General features: G+C 38.7%; 1 protein-coding gene across 1 annotated transcript in view; it reads left to right on the top strand.

Annotated features, from left to right (window-relative positions):
* Positions 1 to 7386: 7386 nt before the first annotated feature.
* Positions 7387 to 20374, top strand: part of LOC117499768 (VPS10 domain-containing receptor SorCS1-like) — a 41518-nt gene continuing 28530 nt past the window's right edge. Inside the window, exons 1-2 of the mRNA XM_034152382.1 lie at positions 7387 to 8103; positions 19819 to 19886. Of these exons, the coding sequence (XP_034008273.1) occupies positions 7387 to 8103; positions 19819 to 19886 (785 nt within the window). The remainder of the gene's footprint in view (positions 8104 to 19818; positions 19887 to 20374) is intronic.

Raw genomic sequence — 20374 nt, 5'->3', positions numbered from 1 at the left:
TGTGAATTACTGATGCACCGTGTGGGAGTTCCCACTCCACCCTCGCTCCCTCGTTATTGTGCAAATTTATTTGTATTTGCCATGGCCTTTAAGACTAGTAGAGAAAGGCTGTACTGACCTCATTAGTGGTAACATGGCTAGCCTGTGAAGTTAGTTATCTGTGTCTTAAAGTTTCTTTCTTTATGTAAAAAACTAAAATGACCTCTTTTTCTCATGTGTCGATGACTAATTAAGTTAGATAATATGAGAACAGCATGTTGCGGCCAAAGCTTAGCTGCTACCAAAGGTTGTGTAAACCAAGTTTAGAGGAATAAGACGTCATTACGACAGTCAATGTTGTTTGTTATTAAATCAACCCATAACCTTAACAATGCGGTTATTATTATTACCATGACAACAAAAGCCACTTAACATTAAAGGTAGGGTAGGTAAGAATGGAGAAAGCAGCTCGAGTGCGCTAGAATTTGAAAGTACGCAGCCGAAAAAAATCGGCCCCTTCCTTCAGACTTCCTACAGAGCCCCTCCTCCAACACACACGAACGCGCACATGACCAATGAGGGCACGAGATAAGTTTGTGCATGAGATTGAAGGCTGACAGGCAGGTAGGCCATCCAGTTATTTTCAGCGGGCCGGTGAAAATAATTAGTCTAGCTTTTTACAGCGCCACGGCTTCCACAGATGACATGTTTTAATGTATTTATTGTCAAAGCATTTAATGTATTCATTGCTATCGGGATGTTAAGAGCATTCCATGGAATATAACAAAAAGTGTTTCTGAAGTGAATTACCTACCCCACCTTTAAGACACTTATTTTCACCTAAACATTGCTTTTTTTAAACTTAACTTAAAGTGAGTTTTGTGCCTAGAACTAACCAAAGCTTAACAACAATGTCACATTATAAATAGTATTTATTTTTGTACCAATCATTACGTTTTTATAAAGCACAGACCAGGCCAATAGTTGGTTTCAGAATTTTTTTAAATCTGTGTGTCCATAGTGCATTTGGCAAGAACAAATAAACTGCTGTTACATTTGGAGGACTTGTTGGATTGTCAGATAATTCCTCAGATAGATAGATAGATAGATAGATAGATAGATAGATAGATAGATAGATAGATAGATAGATAGATAGATAGATAGATAGATAGATAGATAGATAGATAGATAGATAGATAGATAGATAGATAGATAGATAGATAGATAGACATATATATATAGATAGATAGGAAATGGAATTGATGGATTTGCATCCGATAAATATGCATGTTACATCACAATTATTTTTAGTATTTTTCAGTTATCCATTGTACCAAAGAGCACAGGGTTTTAAGACTCTTGTCATTTGTAAATTGAAGAAACAGTTTGAATGGGTACATCTATAATTGATAATTACAAGGCTGTGCATCATGGTCGTGCTGCTGTGGGCTAATGATGAGTTGATATAAAACCGTATCCCCGACAGCGCTGAAAATAGTTTGACCCGTCCAGCTGAATATGTTTTAACATGACCAAAGAACATTTTCCAACTGTTTATCCGGGTCCTTTAAACAATTTTAATTGCGTAATTATTACTTAAGATTTCAAGGTTTTCCCTCTCCAGTTGCAAACTGCTATAATAACCTCTGAAGTGAGTCGCTCAAAAGGAAAAATCGACAACACTTTAATGAGGAAACCTTCAGCAGGGTGCTCAGACTTCTGTCACTACCACACAGCCTTTAAGTGAACACGATGGATTTCTGAAAGTTTTAATTACAAGCTACTTCGGGAGAACTTTGGCCCGCTGTGCCAATATTTCTCTCAGATATCAACAGCATTTCTCCAACAGGTTGAGATTTATTTTCATTTTTGCACTCTCTGGGTTTCCTCTGACCAACTAAAGGCATCTGTCAGGAATCACATTTCCTAATCAAATGAAAGGATAAATCACCTTGCCATCATTTCCCAAGGTGTCCATTTTTATTAATAACAATAGAAATAGGGCCATTTTCTGCAAACCTGTTAACTTTACGTCGAGTCTAGAAGCATCTCCTGACAAATTATTTTCTAGCTTTTATTTGGGGCACCAAATAATTCAGTTTGTAGAACAACCAAGTTCACTCACACAGAGAAAGCTATCAGTATAAGCACTCTATCCGACTCTGTTGTACAGGGCCACAAAAAAGAATCTCAAAAGCATTGACATATTGAAACAACATATTAGGATAAGACACATTGAAAGGAAAGATACATCTTAGTGTGCAGACCAGTGGGATGTTAGTTATAGAGATGGGCTTTTGTATTTAAATGGAAGGAACAGATGGGCTCAAACACAAATTATGGTTGTATGTATTTTATTCAAGCCTGGTGGATTGACTTTAAGTGTTTTAAGAATATAATTTCCAAGAGAGCAGAATTAATGACATTTTGTGGAATAAGTTCACATAATGACAAGGAAAATAAAATCAAAGAAGTCATTTTCAAGTGCGTGGGGACTAATGAATATGAAACTACTCCAGAGCACTTTATTGTAGTTTATTTTACTTAACAAGCTTTTCATTTTATTCTCTGCATACATAATGTTGCACAAAATAATTTTCATCCAAATATGCACAACCAAACGATCCATTATACCATGTTTTATAATTGAGAATATTGACTCAGCACCCCACTGACCCTGGTTATCTAACACTGCCTTGACAGCCTATCAGAAGACATACAAGTGAGTGTGTGCCTGCTGTATAGCTTAGGTTAATGGATTTTAGCTTGTTGGCAGTGCTATCAAAAGTGAATGTAGACGCATTTTCAATATCCAAGTACTGTTGCTGTGAATAATGAGTACCTTTGTGCCAAGTGCTTTTTAGTGCACACATTTCAGAGAATTTATTTTGGTTATCAAACCAGAATAAATGTGTTATATACTCTTTTGTTGGATTTGAAAACATTATCTAAAAACCAAGACAGAAAAATCTATTATCTCTAAAATTATCATCACAGTATGTTAATCAGTTGAGATTGCTTTTTATCGCTGTGTAGTTTTAATACTACACTGTTTTACTGTAAATATGTATACAGGAACCATTTAAGACCAATTTAACAACCATAAGCACTTTTAAAAATTCTAAATACATATTGGGCTAGATTTGAGCAAATATTCTGCTAATATTGAAAAATAATTATTCCTCGTGCCCTAAACTCTACTTTAATTGATTCTAATCTCACAAACAAGTCATGTTGATTATTCTCTCAGAACCATCACACCAATTTGTAATTCAGCTAAGGTTGGAGAGAAATAAGGAAAAATGTAAACCCTGTAGCTGAACAAATTAATTTCTTATACATTCCTCAAATTGTTTGAGGAATCAGCTTTTTAAAATGTGAATTCATGTAAAGCTGTGTGATTTATATAAGACTGCTGTTGCTGTTCTCGTGTACTGCAAAGAGGCACATTCTGAAGGTTAAAGGTGGGGTATGTAATTTATTTCAGAAACACTTTTTGTTATATTCCATGGAATGCTCTTAACATCCCGATAGCAATGAATATATTAAATGCTTTGACAATAAATACATTAAAAAATGTCATCTGTGGAAGCCGTAGTACTGTAAAAAGCACGACCAATCATTTTAGCCGGCCCGGCTAAAATAACTGGATGGCCTACCTGCCTGTCAGCCTTCCATCTGTGCACAAACTTATCTCGTGCCCTCATTGGTCATGTGCGCGTTCGTGTGTGTTGGAGGAGGGGCTCTGTAAGGAAGTGGCAGATTTTTTCCGGCTATGTATTTTCAAATTCTAGCGCACTCGAGCTGGTTTCTCCAAAATTACCTACCCCACCTTTAAGCAAAAACTATTAAAGAAAGAAGATTAACATAATGGTAAGGAGGTACTTTAATTGGAAAGTCCACCTCACCAATTGCTAAATCTGTGCTGAATAAATGATGGTTATGAATCAGACTTTATACGCAAGAGCTGTAGGTAAATGAATTAAAGCTGCATCTACTGAATAATAAAATAAGCACAAAGTTAAGTAAAGTAGAGAAGGCCAGCGTTATAGAACTGTAAAACTACAGGATATATTTATAACTGTACACATCTGTGAGCAGCAGAATATAATTTCACTATTTTACCTTACTGACAACACATACTATAAAGTTTGTACCACATAATCAAAAGAAAATCTGAAGGATCTGTGGTTTCAATAAGATACATCCCACAGCTTTTTACTGTGGTCAGAGCACTTAACCTGCTGCCTGTATTGCATTTCTCAATATCTCTCAATAATGTAATTGAAATCATTATTTGAAAAAGAGCTTTTCTCTCCTCGTGCCCCCAGAGGTGTGTTCAGCACTAATTGTCTCGGGTGTCTAAACATACCTCAACACCTTCTAGCTTAGCACGTGTTTCTGTAACACGTCTTAATGAAGGCAAAAACGTGCAGACACTTTACACTTATTTCCATTTCCTTGTTAGAGAAGAGGATTAGGTGAACATTATTATTGAATGTTTAAAAGAGAGACCAATTTTCCATGGCAACCGTGTGTGTCTTTAGTCACACATTGCTGCTTATACAGTGCAGCACTGCAGGTGTTAGCTTTTTAGTTGGAGCGGAGGGGCGAGACAATGTTCTGTGCATGACTAATGTCCTGAGTTACTCCATTTTCTTCCTGTTATGAACATCAGATTCATTAGAACAGTTAAAAAAAGGAGACATCGGTGGAAAAGTTCTGATTTCAGAGATGGGCTTTACAGTGCTCTTTTCTTCTTCCACTAAATTCTATTTAATTAAAAAAGTATTAAGAATAATCCAACAACACAGAATGCTGCCATCGTGTTCCTTTGTGTGCTTTTCACACTGTCTGCTGTTTCCATCGTAGAAGTATGAGCTCAGGGAGCATGACGCAGTTTGTATTCAGTCCGTGTGACAGGCAGCAAAGCAGCAATCTTGTCTGTCGAAAGACAATGATTCCACTCAGCTGCCATGTTGTGCACACAAATGTGCTATAAGCCATCAGTCCTGAAGGCTGTCGCCCTGCACAGGGACATTTAAAGTCAGTAAACAAGTCAAAAAGATCCTCTGTGGAGGGTTAGTTTGAAAGAAGAACCTCCCAAACTCTACTTGACTTAATTTGCCTACACATATTTGGTTTGAACGTGATATCTACATTTTCACTTTAGTTATTGAAAATGTATGCTTTTTCTTTTACCTCAATCACTTTAGTTATTGAAAAATATATTATTGATTTTTGCATATATGACATTTACTAGCTGCACCCTCCCAGTGTGCCTTCAAATAAAGTATATTATAAAAAAGGAGCATAATATGGTAACTGCATGGTTACAGCTCATGCCTTATAACAGCAATGTATGGGGTTTGATCTCAGCTCTGTCAGATAAATTCAGAATTGTAAAGAAAAAAGAAGATAAAAGCAGCAGTATCACTCTTATCCAGAGCTTGAACTGAAATTCCAAGATCTAAAACTTGATTAGTCTACAACATTTTAATAGTCAAATCATTGTTTCAATATTTTTAAGGCGCACATATGTAAACATGCTTTAGTTCCAGTTAAAACAATTTTACAATTGTCTTCTATTCACTGATTTAGATCATTGTAAATTCAACATCTTTGGGTTGTGGGCTGTTTTCCAATCGAGCAAATCATTTCAAAATGTCACAGTATTCTCTGGGAAATTGAGATGGGTCTTTTTCATTTATTTCTGACATTTAAACAATTAATTGGTTGATTGAGAACAAAAATCACTAGATTAATCAATATTCATCCAACCTGTAGTTGCGCCCATCTCTACTTTTCACACAGAAGTATTACAAGCAAAACATGACCAAACGGCAAAAAACGAGGCATACACAAACCCAACATGTGCACACAACCATCCGTTACTAAACTCAGCAGACAGGTCAGGCAAGAATCCATAATGATCACCTCACGATGTCGTTGCAGATGTATCCCAGACAAACAGCAAGTCAAAAATACATAGAAACAGTCGCTCTCAAGTCCCCCACACTCACAGGCACTACTTTCTGAGACGTCGTCTGAATTGCAATAGTTTGACTGTGCATTAGGTTTGCATTACACTCAAGACTTGAGCTTTTTAGTCAATGTTCTACATGATTGAAATTCTCAGTCAGCCATCAATCTGCATTATAGACTGGTTTCCCCTTGTCTGGTGGGAGCTAACTGAAACAGATTGAGACAGCTCTTGCTCACTGCATCACTAATGGCTGCCAATGAAAGACGTCTCTGTGCAGTTGACCCGTGTGTGGAACAGGATCACGTCGCAGCTCAGAGCGATGTGGAGAACACAGCTCAATATAGGGAGTCTCTTCGGCATCAGTCACCAGTCAACAGCATCCTCATCCTATTGACTAAATGTTGCCTAGAAATAGAATCTAATCACAGGGTTTGGACAGGCTCTAGTTCTCCTAATGGTTTACCATTAGCTGACTGGAACAAAGCCCAAAGTATAAGGAAATATAACATTATATTCCAGGGTGTCTGTGTGGTTACAGTATAATGGGTTCTCGGTTATTGCCATGGATGCTGCATGTTCCTCTGTGCTTAGATACATACAGACATAGGGTTGATTAATAATCTCTTCTTTTGTTTGAATGCTTCTCAGTATTCTATGTCAAAACCCCCAATATTAACCTGAGGAAAGGACACAAAAAACAGTAGGTACATTTTGGTGGGTATGCATTTTCTCCACTCAGCTGTGTTGATTGGATAATACAGGAGTGCAGCCTAAGTGAAACAATTTCGAAGCCATTTTGCAGAAGGGCCACAACAGTCATTACCTGCATGGAGTAATTGACAGTGAACACAGGCATCCTGTTAATTGATTACCAAGGCCTGTGCTAATGGGAAATGCAAAGCCTCATTGTATCTCCTGTAGAGCCCCTGTCAAGAGCATTTCTACACAAAGACAGGCAGAGGCACACCCAATAATGTTTCTAGACTTTTCCTCAGGGAGCATTAGAATACCTTTCAGATATTCCAATGCATAATTACCTACAAGATGATGATCCAGTCAAAGATTTCACAGTGGAATATCTGGCACACTGCTGATCAAAAACAGAATAAAAACCCCCAGGGGGTAACCGTGCCTCTACAGAAATATAACTGAATTAATGGTACGCCCAGTTGCTGCTTTTTTCATCCAGGTTGAGATGAGGATGCGAGGGTATGGGCCCCTCTCCCCTCTCGTCCAGAATTCAGCCTCCAGCTCCTCCTCTGATGCATCGTTTGCATCAGTACTTGGGAACACTTGTCCGCGCGCTGCTGCACCTCCCCACAGTGCATTCCCGGACTCCACTTTACCAGGTGATGACAGACTCACGCTCAAGAGTGAAAATGACATGTTTTTAACACGCCTGAAGTCGGAATTAACGTAGAATGGAGCGTCGTCTCGGTCACTACCTTTTTATCTTTTTCTCTAAGTGGATTTGGCTCTTCACCCTAACTTCCATCCTGGGCGGAACAAAAGGGGAGATAAGGTGCATTCCCTCGTGCCAGCTGCCGCTAATTACAGAATTTCCCCGGGACCTCTCGGAGCTGGATTTCACTAATTTTGGCGAGGCATCAGCGGAAGAATTAGTGGGATTTACGGAGGGGTCACCGGGCGCCAAACCCAACGCCGGCGGGGAGGAAAAGCACACCGTTGCGGAATTAACCGCGAGCGAAGAAAGTTCGTCGAAAGTGCAGCCACGCTCCGAGGGAAATAAATCAAGTTGTCCCCAGAAGGACGCTTTGAACGATCAGCCAAAACTTTCCCACCCGAAAGAGTTCACTGGAAGTGCTTCACCCGCGGCTGCCCCTTCCCCCTGTAATGATAACGTAACCGAAAATAGCACCGGAGATGGAAAACATAACGAGGAAAACGATGGGGAGCATGTTGATGTGACAGTTAACGAGGATAACGATGTGGCCAGTTGGAGACGAACCCGGAGTGCGAGGAGCGCGGAGGCTTGGTCCGGGTTCAGAGCCGAGGACGGGGAGGACGTCTCGTTCTCGGACCTGGAGGAGTTGGAGCTCACAAGTTCGACATTTGCTCTCGCCGGGGACACGGCTCATAACCAGGCGATGGTGCACTGGTCCGGACAAAACAGCAGCGTGAGTAGTTTATGTGCCCCAGATTTACGCACGGACCTGTTTTGACGCAGTGGGGTCAGTGTTGTTCACTCACCAATCCTGCACAGTAATTTAAGTCATTTATATCAGTAGTTTTAGGAGATTAAATATGTGAGTGCTGAGATGATGCCCTGGCGAGTCAGAGGGATTCAATCTTGCCTTGCCCCCCCCCCCCCCTCTCTCTTTCTCCCTCTCTCCTCTCCATATGCCATTGTTTATTGATTAGCTGACTTGGCAGGTAGGGTCGGCTGAAGTTTAAAGTAATAAAATAATTAATATAAATGTAATGTTCTGCCTAGAGTTGTGCTGTTTTTTTTAATCGAATCACTGATTTTGGCTTTAGGCATAATCTATGATTTCCTGTGGATGTGATAGATTTCTATGCACCTGTTTTATTGCCCTATCTGCCTTTCTCAAAAATAGAGATGGGTGTTGTTTCTAAAGGTTAGGTATGCAGCTCAATGAGCACAGATTCTGGAGGCTAAAAGTGAAAGTCATTATACACCAGAGAGGTTGAAATAATAATAATAATAATTTCATTTTTATAACCTCCTTTACACAAACAATGTTACTTAAAGTGCAACAAAAAAAGAACCTTGAGAAACAAAATTAAGTACAAAATAGCATTAAAGTAATATTGTCAAATACTAAATATAGGTAGGAGAGATTAAAGACAAGTTGAAAAACAACATCGACTGATGTGTTCAACCTCCAGCTAACCCAGATTGGGAACCTCCAATTTTCTTATCTATGATTCTGAACATCTAACAACCCACAGCGGAGGATGTAAGTAAATCTGAAGGCTTCAAAACCATAGGGGTCTTCGATGTAAGCCATTTAAAGCTTCACTGTATACACAAGCAAAGGGACTTACATACAATCTTAACATCCAAGATTCTTGAAGCCATGTAGTTCAGACAAAAGCCAAGCTTTATTTTTCTTGTTTTGATCAGGAGTAAAGCAGCAGAGTTTAAATCATTTATAGTCCCTAATTAAACGTAAGATCAGTGAGATGTGTTGTAGTCAAGCCTGCTTGAGATGTAAGCACAAATGAGCTTTTTGAAATGTTGCTGCTTTAAATTGCACTCTAGAAATATTTCCGAGATGAAAGAAGCTGATTTGGAGGTGTGATTTATTACTATAAGCAGCATCTCACACACTTTGCATTTCTTTTGGCCTTGGGGCTTAGCAAAAGTATTTATGTCTTTCTTGTATTTCCTTTAGTCTTAGATAATAATTACGAATGTATAAAGTGCAGACAGGCTGTGAGCCAGTTTATCACATTTCAATCATTTGGTTCTACATATACTGTAGGTTCATTGTCTTTCTTTGGCATAGCTGTGAACATTGATGTTATGATGACATCATCTGAAGGTAGCATGTACTGTAGACTAAGAAGACCTCTGATGTATTAATGATTTAAAACAGGGTCAGCAGGACCAACCCATTTCACAAGGACAACAATGCTGCAGTCAAATGCCTCCATTGCATCCAACCACAACTAAACCTGGAATCTAAAAACATTCTTATATCCTTTTCAAACTATTGCCTTATTTAAAGGAATAGTTTAGCATCAGGGGTCATGCACTTATTCGATTTTAGCCTCTCATGTTCCGTAGGCGATTTGAGAGGGGGAAGCCATGCCCCTTGTTAGCTAAATCAACTAAATGTATCACCCTTGTTAACCTACCATCTCCTTTGTCAGTGCTCTAGCAGCAATGAGAGTGCAGAGGGGTTGTTTAATTGAATATGTGAGTCTATTCTGTTTGACTCACTGGTCCGTTATCTGACTGGGGTTTGTTCACGTTAGAAGCCTCCACTGGTTGCAGCTGCACCGCGTCCAACGGAGCTGATCGCTGCCACACGGCTTATGATTCCAGCAGACGCTCAGCAGAGCATTTCAAAAGCAGCTCTTGCTGTGCTGAGTATTGATAAATCCATGCTATCTGTGGTGCTGAAGTAGATGAAGGGAGGGGGGGGTTCTCCTCCCCTGTTGAAAAAGGATACTGCTCATGACTACGTTGAATATGAGTATGTAAGGAGAGAAGGGTGTTGTTGGAAAGTAGGCTAACCCGTCTGCCATCCTTTATATGTGCAAGTAGTGGTGAGGAAGAAAATACTTGGAGAATAACAGATGGTTAAAATCTAAAGCTCCTTTTGATCGATTTTGGATTGTTTTTTCCTGTAGCAGTATTATCCCCAGGATTTGGCATCATTGTTTTTCACAGTTACACATTACACGTTATAGTCCTTCTTAGATAATTCACACCTAATGTCACAGAGTCCAACCCCACACTTCTAATAATTGTTTAATGTGTGTGTGTTCCAACTTCTGCGACATTTGACAGCCCCCTTTCTCTGTGTAGGTGCAGGCCAGGTGATTACAAAGAAGCTCACAGATTTTCCAGTTGGTTTCCAAAGTGGCCAATTTGCTTAAACGTCTTTGTTAACTTGTCAGAGTCCAGTTATAATGGCTCAACCACTTTCCCTAGGTGTATGAGGAGATTTGAAAGGGGTTTACCACATTAATAGGCAACCTTATCTTACAGGCTAAATAAGAAGAAGCAGGCAATTTGTAAAATATTTAAGTGGATCAATTGGAGAAAGAGAAGAAAGGGTTTTGGGGCTGATCAATTCTGCCAGTATTCAATAAACGTAATATCTCCTTTTGTTAATGTGACTATGTCTCTGTGAGAAAGTGCTGCCTTGTTTATACACTGCAGGCGGCTTCACACATTGCCAACAAATCACATATCTTAATAGCGCAGCTTACTGTGATTTTCTTCTTTACAAATTGTGAAATCTGAGCAGTCGTTGAGTTGTGGACCTACAGAACATCAGCTTCTTGTCTAATCCTAATAATGACTATGATGTTTACTTTTTTCTGTCCAATTCAAGACTTTATTTTTCCATTCATTTTCTTTTGAATAGGTTTTATGTTATTGTTCCTTTTATAATATGTGCCTTTATCACAAAAGCTTAGCTGTAGTTTCATTTAGCTTTTTTAGTCAACATGAAAATCAAGGACAATGTTGCTTTTAAGGCGGTGATTCATGTGGTTTTGTCACTAGCATAGATGGTCAAATTCTCATTTTCTAGGCAATTAAGCCGTGCTGAAAAGATACGTTTATGTGTTTGCTTCATTCAGAACTCTAACGTAGCACACACAGCCATGACCTATTATACCTTATCTACAGGAGCCAGTACGGTTAGATAAATAAGTTCTATCATATTGTGTTGCAGAGGATGTTAATCATAGCCTTTTTTTTTCCATGGCCTTTGATTAGCAATCAGCCAACAAGACATCATGTATATCTAAAGAAAATGTAAGTGAAGGTTAGTGTGCAGGGAGTCATGTCTGATTTTGATTCGTGCATCTTGCTCCAGGTGGGCGTTGGTAAAATGCTCTATCTGTCTACTGCTGACCTACTGCATGCCCCGTTGCCTTATCTCTACACAAGGCTGTTGTTATGTTCCCAACGCAAGATAAAGAAAACTTGCAAGAAAGTCATAATGATACCAAACCTTCTCAGACATTATTTGAAGAATCACCTCTTTGGATCCACACTTTCATGCATTCAATTTGAATTCAACAGCATTCTGACTTTGTAAAATGGAACTACGTTAAAGTGGGAAGACACTGTCTGTTTGGTTGATCTAATGCTTTGTTAACTCTTAGATAGGCCTTCATAGCCCATAGTCTGCATGGCCAATACGTCATGAAAAGTCATTCCATGGGGGCCCTAATATATAACAGTCAAGAACATTATGTTTCGATAAACCCTAGAAAATCACCCAATTGTCAAACAGGTGATGCAAGGCTGTTATAACTGAATGTCTAACAGCAACTAATTTGTCAAACATGTTAGGGCCCTCTACACCTGTACATTTGAGCTTGACGCATTATGCAACTTCTCTTCTGTTTATTGCCAGAACAGCAACTTGAACTTCAAGAAGCTACCCAATATACGCATAAACATATATTCAAATCCAGCCAATATTTGATGATCAGGAGATTTGATTTGTTAAGCATATTTTGGTTATACTGAGGTGCTCTAGTTTCGTCTCACAGTCAAAGCACATGCAAGTAAGGTGAATCAGAAAGAGTAAATTACCTTATGTGCGAATGTGTTTGTCATTCTGTGTTAGACCTATCAAACTGTCCTGGGTGTTGCCTAGTGCTTGCTGGTATATGCTTCAGCCCCTCATGACCTTGAACACATCTGTCCTTTTCTGTTTCGCCTCAATCCAGCTGTTAAAGATGATAAAGATGCTATGTGTTTCATTTGAGTAACATTCGTATAATAACAGACAGCAAATTGTGTTATTTATTGCATAAACCATCAGGATGAGTAAAAAGGTACTTGTGTCCTTATTGTGTTTGAAGAAGACACCATGTTATCTCTAATTTCTCTTCTTCTGGTGATCCCTAAAACATCCAGGACATTCTTAAGAGTTTTTGTCCCAAAAATGCAAGCTGTTGATAGACAGCCTGTGTCCGCAATGCACTGCCTTGAGCTTAAGCATTTAATTATTCATTTATTTATTTAGTTTGACAAATGTTTTGCTTTCGGACTCTATTTCTTGGCAAAAAGGGACCTCATGTTTGAATGTCTGCTCCTGTGTACCAAAAACCTTCTCTTTGTAGCATTTGTTATGTTTTTTCCATCTTTGGCAAAGGTCTTTCATGCTTGAGAAAATACCTTTCCTCAGCCTTAAGCAACCACGAGGAGCCACTTAATTAGCAGCTTATTCTTAAAATGCCTCTTCCATCTTACAGAATGTTCATGCCTGGCTCAGGGGTGCTCCAATCCATGTTTTATTGTATTTTCAGCTCTTAGATTTGTGTGTCAATATGGCTTAGCAATCGGTTGAAGGTCAAACAGAGCGAGGGTTATTTCAAGGTGGAGGGAAGTTTGATTCCAGCTCATTGTGAGATGTGAATAACATTGTTTTAGTTACAAGGATTTAACTGGACTCTGAAAATGCCTGCATAAAAGCAACACAAGTATACATTGCAGTGTCCACAGTATGTTCTGCAGTCCATGTGCAGCACGGCCTAATGGATGTCAGACACTCGTCATTTATTTAAAGCAACATTAAAGTGAAATGTGACCTTCTGCAGAAAATACCAATGTGACTTACATCAAGATTAATGCCAAACTATATTTTTTCAGGCATGATTCATGTGTAAATGAGTACCATGAACAAGAAACTACTGAGAAAAATACATTTGCCATTTCTTCTCCCATGTCTCCCCCAAATATATACATCCAAATTTCAAAACTGCACAATATTTTAAAATGTAACTGTTCAATACACACAGTATTCAGTTTTCAATGAAGTCAAAGTCAACTTTATTGTCAATCTTTCAGTTTGTGTGTGAAGACAGAGAGATCGAAATACAGTTTCCCACAATTCCGAAGACAAAAAATACAAATATGTATAACAATATGTATATACCTATATATATATATACACAATCAACAGACATATTTATACATATGCACACATTAAGACATACATAAAAGCACAACAATCAATATATACAAAATAACAGTCACTTCAATATCTTTGGGGGAAAATACTATAATTAAGAAAGTATTTACAGGACAATTCATACAAAAATTGCAGCTTGCCCAACTACACACATCAACACTGGGGCCTTTTTTGTCAGCAATCATACGTGTTCCCCCCAGCTGTCAATGTTGCACCTTGAGGAGACCTGATGTTCTCAATGGTTAAATTAAGGTTACTCCTGAACACCTATTTTACAATTTATTGTTGCCTACCTCCCCAACATTGATTCTGTCTCCTCAGCATGCCATCCCAAACAGCTGGTGCTGAACACTGTGGTGCATGCGGCCTCCTGCAGCTTGTTGACATGCTCGGACAACCCTTAGGCTGCTGCTGTCAGTACGGACGCCCCCCCCCCCCAGTCTCCTGGGCGGCCGTGATGGACAGGCTGCTGAGGGTGGAGAAGTTGCTTTCGTGTTGTTTAAGGGAGTGAACATCATATATCCTGCTGAAGAAACATACATAAATTCATGAAATACATATTAATAACAACACCAAACAAACCAAAGACAAAGAATGTGTTTTTCCTCCACAAATTCCAGGATGTGACATTGCCTACGTTGCATGGATAAACAGATCGGCTGGTTTTTAAAGCTCAGCACTGCACACAAACTACTGGCAGCTGAGCTCCGCCAAGCCACCTAGCCTTCCTGTGGTGAGGATCTCTTACGCCTTGAAATCCTGCAGAGTGTCTTTTATAGACCAGCTGTGCCACCCCCCCTCCCCCGATTTCTTTTCTTCTCCACCGTGTGCTGTCTAATGGAGCAGAAATGATATGAACATCAGCCAATGATTTGATATGAGACCATGGATAAAATGTATTTGGCTGTAACATTGGTATTGAGACCTTACCTTACATTACTACTCTATTTATTTGTTTTGTTGCAGACATGTCTTTGTGTTTGCACTTTTTTGTGTTTTCACTTAAGACATACTTATGTTGCATTTCAATAGTTATACATGCTTCAATGTATGCATCCCAACACTCTACCTTACAACACTTGAAAGGCCACACCTATTGTTACCACCCCTTTTGCCTATTGTCATGCATACAAACACACACCTTTACACAATCCTACACACACACAACCCTAAACACAGACACACACACATACACACACATTTGACCTCCATGCCAAATTTCAAATTGGCAACCAAGGCAAAAACTGCGGCTGCCAAGGAGTGTCTGATTTTTCTGGGACCGACCAACCACAAAACGACAAGCGCTGCTGGACGGTTATTCACTGCTGTATTTTATGAAATGTATTTTCAAGTCTTTAGCTGATTGGTGAGTTTTAAAGTTAAACCAACAGCGTCAGCACCTTAGTGTTTCATGAATCAGAAACACCTGTTGCTGCCGTTGTTGTCAATATACTGTTTTTGGCCATTGCTCAGTCACCCCTTCATTTGGTGAAGAGAAGTCTCCTATTTAATGCTGACTACCTGCATTACTCATTCACACAGCATGAGTTACACCATCTGGCTGCAGCAAGAAAAGCCTCACATTCAAAACCCAAACTTTGATTTACACTGGAGATTCTTCTTTGGATTTATAGTGATGCAAAAACAGGAGGTTTCAAACACTTTTAGTTCGCCCGGCTGAAAGAAATCCTTCCCAAGCATTTTTTATCAAAATCAGCTGTTTAATGTTATTTATGACTAGAAAAACGCAATTCATTAAAGACTCCAGGGAGCTTTTAGTTTGTAACATGCAACTCAATCCGCTGCCCTCGCACTCAGCACTTTCAAACACAATTCTGAAGACTTACAAGCAGTTTGGAAAAAACATCCTTGCAAACTGGATGCAAACCTTTTGGTTGGGTTGAAAAACCTAGCCTCCAGCTTTCTAATCTCGCCTGCATTGATCAGCCCCCTCCTCCTGCACACGCAAACTTCCAAGCTCAGCGGGCCGCTGTAGCTTAGCAGCTGAACCAGCCTTGACTCTCATTTGTGTGAAGAAGCAAATGGTGCGAGAGTAGAAGACCGTAGGAAAGCCGTTTCAGATGACTTGTCAACCAAGCTGCTACTTACACACAGGGCCGGCGTCTCGACACGACGAGTCCAATAAAGTCAGACACTTTCTGTTCTGCTTGAAATCTGTTCTCTGTCCATTTAAAATGCCCGTTATTTGATGTTCACAGATCAGTGGTATTACCATCGCCGAGGTAACAGTATGCTGCTATCAGTCTCAATGCGGCTGAACTTTACTACTTCAAGGAACACGATTTTCAAAACTTCCAGTCATATTAATACCCTTCAAGGGCTTAAAGCAGTGAGCGAAGATGTTTTGTTCACTTTGCTTTTATTCCTCCTTGTATAGGAAACATCAGGTTTTATTTGAACAACAATAGTTTATTTGAAGTAGCTTTATAATTCATGATTGCAGTGACCTGCCATCCATGTGAGAGCCAAACGCTCTGACTTCAAACAACCTAGCTTCATCACAACATCTGGCCTATGAGGAAATGTTGCCTTTGTTAATGAAGTGATATAAATTGATGTGGCAGACAAAAGCCTCTGTACATTGCGTTTCTCACTGAGGTGGTATTGAAGTATACAAGGATGAGCTTTACTGCAGGCTATTGTTGCTGCAGAGTCGCAGGGCCATCAACAATGTAATAGAAAAAGACAGTTCTTTTATTATTAAAAGTGGTAAATTATGCTGTTTATAGTATAGGGATTTGATCATGTGGCGTTTCATACTTGCTATAATGGCATCTAAGCTGTGTTTTTTTACTCCATGGAAGGCATTCCTTGTCACATTATTAACACTTCGTGGGTGTTCTCCTTTCAAATGATATATCTTAGTTATAACCTTTAAAGTCACCAGTAACCAAGGAAGTGAAATTATTATTAAGAAATCTTCTTTGTCCTTTGAAAATGTGACCTTCAAATCTTTATCAATAAAGCCGCTATTATTTTGTATCAACAATCTTTCGTATGACTACCTATGGCAACTTACTGCTACATTTGGAGAAAAAAAACCATTTAAATGTAAAGCATTAGAACCTATCCCAAAAAGAAAAACATGTCAATGTTTTAATTTCAATTGGTTGATCCTATTCAGCGCTAAAGATGAGCTTGATCCATCCCATCATGCATTAGGCAAAAGCCTTCGAAACACAACAGACATGTGACCATTTTTTGATGTGTCTTATTTGTCTTCATTGTTAATATTCCAGTCAGTAACTCTAGTAACAATTGATTTTATGGAATCATCCATCTGTTTAATTGCAGTGGCTGAATGTGATGACAGTATTATTGATGAGGCAACTTATTTCCAACAGCTGATAAGTCTGTATCTCCAGGATGGTGAGAGTGGGAATGAATCGTAATGTGTATTCTGTCGCTCCTTTCATTTGTCTCAGGTGTTCACCCTTCAATAACAGAATCCCCCCTTCTCCTCTTTAGACTACACCTCCATTTCTCAACAGTAATCTCTTCACCCTAAGCCCTTCAAATCACCATTAAGCCTCTATTCATTCTTACATAATGATCAAATTCATCCCAGTCCATTTACCTTCAAGGTGTAAGATTTACAAAGGATTAGAGGTTGAAAAATCAATTTGCCTGCTCTTGGATGTCAAGTAATCCAGTTTGGAGGTATGTATGTGCCTCTGCTGTGTTAATGGGCTGTGCACTACATGGTTGCTGGCATCAAATGTGATACATCTGTTGAAATTTATAGGGAAATTATGACTTGCATAAGGCATTATTACTCATCCATAGGGGGATTTCTGCCTTTATCCGGTATATGGTGTGAGCAATTAAAGAAGTAGCCTTCGTCCAGTGATTTCAAAAAGCAATGTAATGTCTTATGTGACACGCTGAACTTCAAACAACCGTTTCACACGTAAATATCTACAAAGTGAATATTATAGCACTGTATTGACGCGTTGAGCCATGGGGCTTCACCTTTCACTTTCAACGTCCCTCAGAACAGAGTAAGCAGGCGAAGTTGGATGCAAATGACATCAGACTGTAATGCTGGATACTTACCAAGCAAATGCATAAAGTTAATTGCCATACAGAATGGGGGATATATTTTATCCTAATTTTCAGACTGCTGCATGTTGTTTTATTGCTTATGACGGTGTACATGAGGGTAAGACTGTTGGAAGGAATATCCCATTTTATTTGAAGCCATTAATCTCTGCTACCAATTCTGGACACTTGGTAGTGTAGTTATAAAAAGCTACATGGATTATCTCTGAACTAGTGCTCATATATAAAGAATTTTCATACGTCAGCTTATCTACAAAGGGGGCAAGTCATAACAAATAAAGCAAAACTAGTTACATTACATTACATTTAGCTGACGCTTTTATCCAAAGCGACTTACACTAAGTGCATTCGACCAAGAAGATACTAACTTGAAGAAAACAGAATCATATAAGTACATCAGGTTTCATAGAGCCAAAACATTTCAAGTGCTACTCAACTGGCTTTAGATAAGCTAGTCCTTTATTAGTATACAAGTGCTTTGTTAGTCATTTTATCGCTCGAAGTGGAGTCGAAAGAGATGAGTTTTTAGTCTGCGCTGGAAGATGTGTAAGCTTTCTGCTGTCCTGATGTCAATAGGGAGCTCATTCCACCATTTTGGAGCCAGGATAGCAAACCGACGTGTTTAGTTAAATTGAAATGCATTGCATTATTGTAAAGATGTTATTTTGGAACTTATTTAATTGAGATATCGTGAAGGTAAAGACAGAAGCCATACATTTATGATAAAAAACACAAATAACATATTTATAAATGTGCAGGACATGTACGACTTTTTAGGACAATTCATATACTGAATTGTTTATGATGGAGCTAAGATAATTAATTGTTTCATAAATAAATAGATCAACAGAAAACATGATTGATACTTGCTTCTCTTTGATGCTTTACTGTGTTTTATATCCTAACGTTTTGGGCTTTTGTTCAAACAAAACAAGACATTCGAAGATACTGTTTAATATTCTTACACAAAAACACAAAAACAGGAGGATTTCATTAGCTTGGTTTATTCTGATATCGGTACAATAATTACATATTGGATAGTGAGTGGTCCATATTTAGGATGGAGTCGCTGTTGGTTGATGTTTTGTACTCATAAGTCAGAGTTACTGTTATTGTGGTTTTGTTGGTGTTGCACCAGTTGGTAAGAAGTTGTTATTTACACAGCTTAAAAAATATAAGATACTATAATTTTTGGACCTTGGGGTTTCATATGTGTGCACAATGTGTGTTTGTCACAATTCTTTTTTGAAGAAGTCAGCGATTGAGTGTTTTGAATTTCTACGAGCAAGGTTTTAAAAAGTTCAGATTCGTTGTTTACATGATGGAGTGTTTCCTTGTTATAGAGAATGTTACCCCAAACAGTCATAACACTCGATAATTAGAAGATAGCGTTGAAAAGATGCCCAGAGAGGCTTCCCCAGGGAGCTATATGATCTGCAGATTTTACGATAGCACAGTGCAGGCAGGGCGCACCACACATTGTGTAAAGGGTGAAGGGCACAATATAAAGGGCTGTTTTTCTGTAAAGGGCTGTTGAGATTTTATCAAGAGGATAAAATGCATCCTTTTGGACATAAGTTGTTGTAATAATTGTGGTTTTGTCTGGGGCTTTACTCATTAGTGATTCCATGCATATACCAACACATATATTGGGTAATTTACTAGACATCTTCAAATATACAGCCTTTTTGTATGTATATCAAGTAAAGGCACTTTATGATCCTCTTCAAAAAAGTTGTCAAAGATATTTACGAGGTCTGTCGCTCTGTGCCTGAAATGAATTATAGCTTTGACTTATGTATTCATTTAGTCATGGTTTACTAGTGGAAGCCTTGGCTGGTAGTCTACAGGGTCTTAAAAGCCATTACATTATGTATATGTGGTCAGCTTCCCCACAGAGAATACACGAGTGGTTTATAGCATTACAACTAACCGAGGGATGGGTGGACATGCCATCACAGTGTTCGGTTTTTAATAAAGACATGTCTGTCATGGAGCTTAAAAAGCCTGCATGGACCACTCTCTTCTTTTGTTTCCCCCTGTGACAGTGACACTTAGCTGCTGCTGATGATAGCTCTCCTCTGAAGCTAGTTATCTGTGTGATCTGTTTTGTAGGTGATCCTCATGTTGACAAAGTACTACGACTTCAACTCTGGCAGAGTAACGGAGAGTTCATTATGGAGGTAAGATCTTCTGTCTGTTATAACAAATCATTTCAAACTGATTTGTTTCGCTACAGAAAATGATACATTACCTTTGTTCGGTGTCTCAGAGTCCTATCTAAGTTTATATATAAGATCTACAATAGTAAACCTCTTTGATGTCTTATGAACATATAGTAATAGTATTAAATCAAAAAAAGATTATACGTCAGTGCTGTGAAAGAAAGCTTTCCACTGCAACAAAATACAGTATTTGCAAGGTTACTGTGCAAATACAGTTGATTCCTAAGTGAAGAAAGGAACTTGAAGAGATTACATTGGGTTTTATCAAGGCCATGACAAAAGTAACATTTTCAGAAGGAAAACCATGTGATATATTTATTATAATTATGTACAAAAATGCTACATTTTGGTTAATATCCAATGTGGTCGTTGCACACTGTTTAAATAATGAATAATGAATACTTATTTGCCATTTCACACACTCAAATGTTTCTGAAATGCCACCA

This window comes from Trematomus bernacchii, unplaced genomic scaffold, assembly GCF_902827165.1.
Source record: "Trematomus bernacchii unplaced genomic scaffold, fTreBer1.1, whole genome shotgun sequence".
NCBI classification, from domain to species: domain Eukaryota; kingdom Metazoa; phylum Chordata; class Actinopteri; order Perciformes; family Nototheniidae; genus Trematomus; species Trematomus bernacchii.
Note: the sequence above shows the minus strand (reverse complement) of the source record. Positions and strands in the feature narration are given on the sequence as shown.